Source organism: Taudactylus pleione, unplaced genomic scaffold (genome assembly GCF_031769625.1).
Source record: "Taudactylus pleione unplaced genomic scaffold, aTauple2 ptg000019l, whole genome shotgun sequence".
Lineage (NCBI taxonomy): Eukaryota > Metazoa > Chordata > Amphibia > Anura > Myobatrachidae > Taudactylus > Taudactylus pleione.
Window position 1 is genome coordinate 15,955,684 of NW_028284421.1, and position 6,706 is coordinate 15,962,389.

At 33.1% G+C, this 6,706-nt stretch overlaps 1 protein-coding gene across 1 annotated transcript; it reads left to right on the forward strand.

The window, feature by feature from the left end:
* The first annotated feature begins 236 nt into the window (after window positions 1-236).
* FOXB1 (forkhead box B1) lies at window positions 237-2,875 on the forward strand. Its single transcript, XM_088443485.1, has 2 exons — window positions 237-505; window positions 728-2,875. The coding sequence occupies exon 2, from the start codon at window positions 750-752 to the stop codon at window positions 1,713-1,715; it is 966 nt and encodes a 321-aa protein (XP_088299611.1). The 5' UTR covers window positions 237-505; window positions 728-749; the 3' UTR covers window positions 1,716-2,875.
* Window positions 2,876-6,706: the final 3,831 nt, after the last annotated feature.

Genomic DNA, 6,706 nt, shown 5'->3' on the forward strand with positions numbered 1-6,706 from the left:
ATGGAAATGATTTCTATTGGCCCAAGGTGTCCATGTAAATAGGTGTAAATGAAACCAGATTATGCCTTTCTCTCCCCCACATCCCCCTCCCCTCTACTCTCCCTTCTCTATTCCCTCCCTCCTCCTCCCAAGGCGATCGTCATATGATAGCAAAGAAGTGGCACATTAATGAAGCGCCTCTACAGGGGTCTTTTCTGTTCATGTCACCACATAAAACTATCAGATGGTTAGAGGAAGGACATGGACACAACTACTTAGCTTATCTCTCATCCAGCAAAGGAGAAATACTTTCCCCTGCTCCCATTCAAGTGCTGCTCAGACAAGAAGCTTATTCCTGATGCTGAAGATAAAATCAGAGTTTATCCAAGACGGGACCTGGCTGGCTAAGAATTGAATTAAGACCTGAAATATCAGAAAGGGTTTTTGTGGATTTTGCTTTTTGACATAACAAGCAACTTTGTAGCTACTTTTCGAATGCAGAGTGTCAGCTTATAAAAAGTTTAAGGTATGATATGAATTTTATATGGTATGTGCTTTTTATTAGATACACTGTTGCCATGTAATATATAGGCACAATAAAGTATGAATATTTTACGATATAAACTGAATGCATATTATTGCCCTTAGTTTATGTAAATTGCTTATTTATGGTGAAAGTTCAAACATTTAGTTATTTGCTGCATTATTATACATGCTAACTTGGTTGTTTTTCCCCAATTACATGTAGCTCACCTCTGACCATAGTGAGAATGCCTCGACCAGGGAGAAACACATACAGTGATCAGAAACCTCCTTACTCGTATATTTCGCTTACGGCCATGGCTATTCAAAGTTCTCAGGAGAAGATGCTGCCTCTGAGTGAGATCTATAAATTCATAATGGACAGATTTCCTTACTACAGAGAGAACACCCAAAGATGGCAGAACTCTCTGAGACATAACTTATCCTTCAATGACTGTTTCATCAAGATCCCAAGGAGACCTGATCAGCCTGGCAAAGGCAGTTTCTGGGCACTTCATCCCAGTTGTGGGGATATGTTTGAAAATGGTAGTTTCCTAAGGCGTAGAAAACGGTTCAAGGTGATGAAATCAGATCATCTTGCCCCTACTAAGCCATCAGATGCAGCACAGTACCTGCAGCAGCAAGCAAAGCTAAGACTAAGTGCTTTAGCTGCTTCTGGTACCCATTTGCCACAGATGTCAACCTACAACCTGGGAGTTTCACAAACATCCAGCTTCAAACATCCCTTTGCTATTGAGAATATAATTGCCAGAGAATATAAAATGCCTGGAGGACTTGCCTTTTCCACAATGCCACCAATGTCAGCTGCTTACCCCCTCCATAACCAATTGACTACAGTTGGCAGCTCCATTGGCACAGGCTGGCCTCACATGTACAGTTCAAGCATGATAGACACTACCACACCTATATCAATGGCTAACAGTGATTACAGCGTGAGTGCCTATGGAGTGCCCATCAAGCCACTTTGCCATGGAGGACAAACTCTGCCTGCTATCCCAGTTCCTATCAAGCCTACGCCAGCAGCTTTGCCAGGGCTCACAGCACTCCCAACACATATCCCAGCTATTCTGTCGAACTCTTCTCCATCTTTGAGTCCAACATCTCCCCAAACAGCCACCAGCCAAAGCAGCCCAGCTACCCCTAGTGAAACTCTTACCAGTCCTCCCACTCTACTTTCTGTGGCTGTACACTAAACTGTTGGACAGTATAAATAATTTTTCCAAAGTTTGCTCACTTTACTTTTTTCTCTTAAGTAAAGAAGTCTCATTCCAGGAAGGAGGTTAACACGTTATGTTAGCTTTGTTAGTTGTTTATCCAATGTGGCTTATTTGACTATCACATACATGTCCTCATACACTTGAAAATGTTTTTCTGCAGAGCATTTCCATCCTAAACAGTTTTGCACATCATTTGTTAAATGAATTGCAAAAATAAAGGGCAGACATTTTCAGGTAGCATATTTAAGAGAACACTTATATCTTATAAATAAAAAGGAATCTCATGTCTAATTGTGCTGTTATATTGTAAAACATAGCAATATACATGCATTAATATCCAAACAATTTTACTTAGAAAGAGTTCTCAGTTGTGTATGCAAAAACTGTCATCTTGGCATATCTTGTATTTGCAATATATAAAACATGTACAGCTATTGGTAATAGTAATCACTATACAACGTGTTCTCATGTTAAAATGATAGTCATTAGTTTAAATTAATTAGACATTCACACTAACATAGAAAGTGCACATAATAAACAAAACAAACAATATACTGAAGAGAAAACATTATTGTTTACACATTGGCTGCCCTAATGTAAATATTTTGATCTTGTGAATCAAACATTAACTGTACTTGTTGGCTGTCAATGGTGAGTATTGATTTCAAGGCACTGGAAAATTATCGGTCCATGTCACTGACTTTAAAAATGCACATATATTTATTTTTTTATTTTATTTTTTATTTTCTTTTGGGGGGATGGGTTACAAAGCCTTGAGCAAAGGTAGATTCTTAATTGTTAGCATTTTTTATTAGGACCTCAGAGAGTGCAGTGAGGAGGGTATTGTAAATGTCTGTGTATATGAATAAAATGTGTTTTATGCACTTTTTTGACCAACTTTTAGTTTTAATCTAGGCAATTTGCTAAAAATGTTTTAAAAATATAAAAAAAGTGATTCTGTGGTGAACTTAAGTTAATTACAAATGACCCTACTGTCATCTGAGCTGTAAAGAAGTGACCACAAAGTCTCCTTGTTGTACAGAAGGCATGGCATTTGCTTATTGATGTTATTATTCACAGCATGTGTGTATGTCAGACTACAAAAAATAAGTGTCTGCGTTAAATTATGAACCTAGTTGTCCAAATAATATTTTCTCATTAAAATGATAATTCTATATGATTGTCTGGCTTTTTATTCATTATTTTATTAAATTCAATTATGGTCAGCTTTTTCACTAATTTAAACTTTAATTCCTATAATATATTTGTGTACATGTTTGTGTTTGCGTGTGTTTGTATGACTGTGTTTCTATTTTTTTGTATATTTTAGAAGTATTATGTGGATAATGAAGTCAATCATTATGAGATGTAAAGTGATACCTTTTTTTTGCTTCATTATGAAAAAGTAATCTACTTCTTTAAACTTCATGAAGAAAAAATAGTGAATGCTAGCAAGCTTAGATTGTTTTGCACATTTTAAAATTCATACAGAAATGAATGTAACATAGCAGGACAATCACTTAGGTGTGACTTGACATACTGGTAATGTTTAAATTAAGGAATAAACAATATTTGATATTATCAAAACTAATAACATTTACAATATTAATTTAAAGTATACAACCAAATTAAAATATTATAATAAAGTAAATTAATGAGACCATTTACACAGTTTACCAAAGAAAATCACTGTTCAATGGAAAACAGTTTTTATTTTATTTTCAAAAATATAGCACTGTCATTAAGCAAAAAACATTCTTCATTACTATTAACTATACGATAAAGCAGATTGAATAATTACAATGGACATAGCTGCAAAAAGGGTAAAGTACTTACATATAAAATAGCAGGATATGGAAATTAGGACATGTGGGTAATTCTTACTCTAATGGGTTCACTTCTAAACACATGGAGAATTAAAATGACATTAATAGTTCCCTTCTAGCTACAGTATTGCTATGTAAATGAGATTTTTCTCTTCTGGAAAAGCATACGTGTTTAACACACTACAAAAATAAGTAGAAACAACATGAATCATGCAGTTATTAAAATGCATGAACCTGCTAAGGCTTGTCAGGTTGTAGACAAGTGATCTCATTCATCAAGTTCAACCAAAGCTTACACCAATATGATCGAGCATAGAAAGTATGTAGAACTTGCACTACAAACTACAGCAATGACTTGTCTGCTTTAAGCAACACCTACAAAGCTGTAGGCCCTTCTGATAGCCATCTTATTTCAACAAAAAAGTTTGATTTCCGTAAAGGTTACAAAAAAGAAATTGTATGCATTTTCTAATTGTAATTGAATCTTAAATGCTATTTTGCATTAAATTCTACATTATTGTTCTTACCTACTATCTCCATAACATAGTAACAACTGTAATATGATTCTCTAATTTAAAAAAGCATCATAGCATGCATCATGTTCTTATTTATTTTCTATTAGAACACATAATATATATTTTTGTAAACCCCAATATTCAAAACATCTTAAAACAATCCACTCAAAGTGAGAATGTGTGCAATAAAAAGTAAAAAAAAACTGTTGTTCTAGTTTCAAAGACTTTAATTTCAAGCGTATCAACAAGTAAGTGGGCTGATGACAGGATGAATCAAAAGCTTTGTTTTATTTAATCCCCATTAATGGCTCAAATCCAAATTCAATAAACACAAACACATTTAAGGAACATAAAAAACCTAGTCGAAGGATAGCTGCAAAAATGTAGCACAAAGTATATTTATATATATATATATATATATATATATATATATATATATGTGTGTGTGTTATTTTCAATAATTATATGAAAAATAAAGCAAATGTTTATTCTGTAAATTTAATAATGCACCAGTAGATATTTACTGATATGATAAAGGGAATGAGATGGCCCCATCTATTTCGTTTTGCAAAGTTTTAACAGCCTTTGTGTGTTGAAGTTAATTTACTAATTATTTGAAAATGTTAATATTATTTAATGGTCATTTATAACTATAATTAATAACAGATTTAATAACTAAGAAAATAAGTAATAAATATATATAAATAAATAAGGACTCATGTTAGTCTTTTCTGAGTCCATTATTTGTTTTTATCCAACTAACAACAAATTACCTAATTAATATGTTTCAATTAGAGCATGGAAAATAGACCCTCTGGACCTCCTGCAGAGCGCTTACAATGGACTCAACCCTTACTATAGGAATCCACACTAACTTCACATCTGTTTCTTTATTTCCTTTATTTTTTATTTGAAAAACCTTCTTAAATTCTACTGAAACTGTGGCAGGGCTATATGAAATATGTTCCTGTACGGAGGGAAGAAAACACGTGAGAAGATCTATGCTTTATTTGCAAGTTAGAAAGTGAAATCCCATTGAAGAGCATTAAACAAATATATTAGAATTCTGTCACTTTATGCAATTGAGTAGCTCAAATAAAGGGTCCAGGCCACTTCATTCACATCAATAGAAAACCTAAAGAATGGCAAACCTAGACTGGGCCACCGATGTAGATTTAGCTTTTTCCCCCCTCTTAGAGACAAAAAGACTGAATTCCCACAAACACATTACTGGCTGGTGCACTAGGAAACCAGCACAGGAACCCTTTTGGAATTTAAATTCATGTTATCTCCCCTCCTTTTAGGATTTGTTTGCACTACAGTGCTAGTTATATTGGCATCCTCTGTAAAAAAAAAGTATAAAGGTCTTACAGAAACTATTTGCCCTTTTGATCAGGAAAATCTTCAAAGCTCACCAGAAAAACAATAGCAAAAAAAACAAACAAAACACATATTTACTTTTCACAACTAAACTACAGTATTACTGTTCTAGGTCATTTGGTTTATGACAAGCGATAGGATTTTTAGAGCATTGATACTTAGACAGGTGTAGTCACAATTTTTTTTAAAATCATATGCCTAAGTAAGTTTAAAAGTAAGGATAATCATTATCACTTTGCATTAATGAATTAAACATTGTAAAAGTCCAGATCAGATTAATGTTCCACTGTGAAAATTGCAAATTATTATATTTTCTTAAATTACATTCAATCATGTAATTACAAACCAGAACTGTTTGAATACATAATAATCCATCTGTATATCTTTCTCGCAATCATATACCTACAAACACACACACACATATATATATTTATATATATATATATATATATACTACTGACCATTAGAACCTCTATATTGTTGAAATAATGAAATTAATCTCAATTTTAAAAGTATAAAACTAGAAAGAAGGAAACAAAATCAGGAAATTAGGGTTCCTGATTATATTATCTTGTGCAATTTTTTTTGTTAGTGGTCACTGTATTTTGCAACATAGTACATACAAATTAATGAAATCAAGTAGTAATAGACTGCATTTGACAATTCCAAGAACAAAATATTGCTCCAGCGTGCATCGTTTATATGCATTTCACCTCTTAACAGTTTATTTTATGTTTTGTTTGTGCAGAGCTATGATTACTTTAAAACATGTATATTTAAAGCATCATGTTGAAAATAGCTAACAGAAATGGTGCAAGACAAAATATATGCAGAAGCATTTATATCTATCTAGCTATATATATATATATAAATGACCAGCTTAATAGACGGCCCTCAACCATCTGGGGTGCCCTTGGTACGTGACCACGCCATCTACATAAAAAATAGCATACATACACGGCACTTAGTGAGTGCCGAGTGTGTATGATAATATATATATATATATATATATATATGTTTTTATATATATATATATATATATGTATACACTGGCGGCACTCACAGGACCTCACAACAGATGAAACAACAGGTCAGTTGTGCCGGACGTTGAGATTACTATATATAGATAGATAGATAGATAGATAGATATAAAAATGCTATTAGGTAGAACACATAAGCACATAACACCTGAACAGACAAAATAATGTTGACATGTCTTATATTAGGTTCACATTTTAAAAAATAA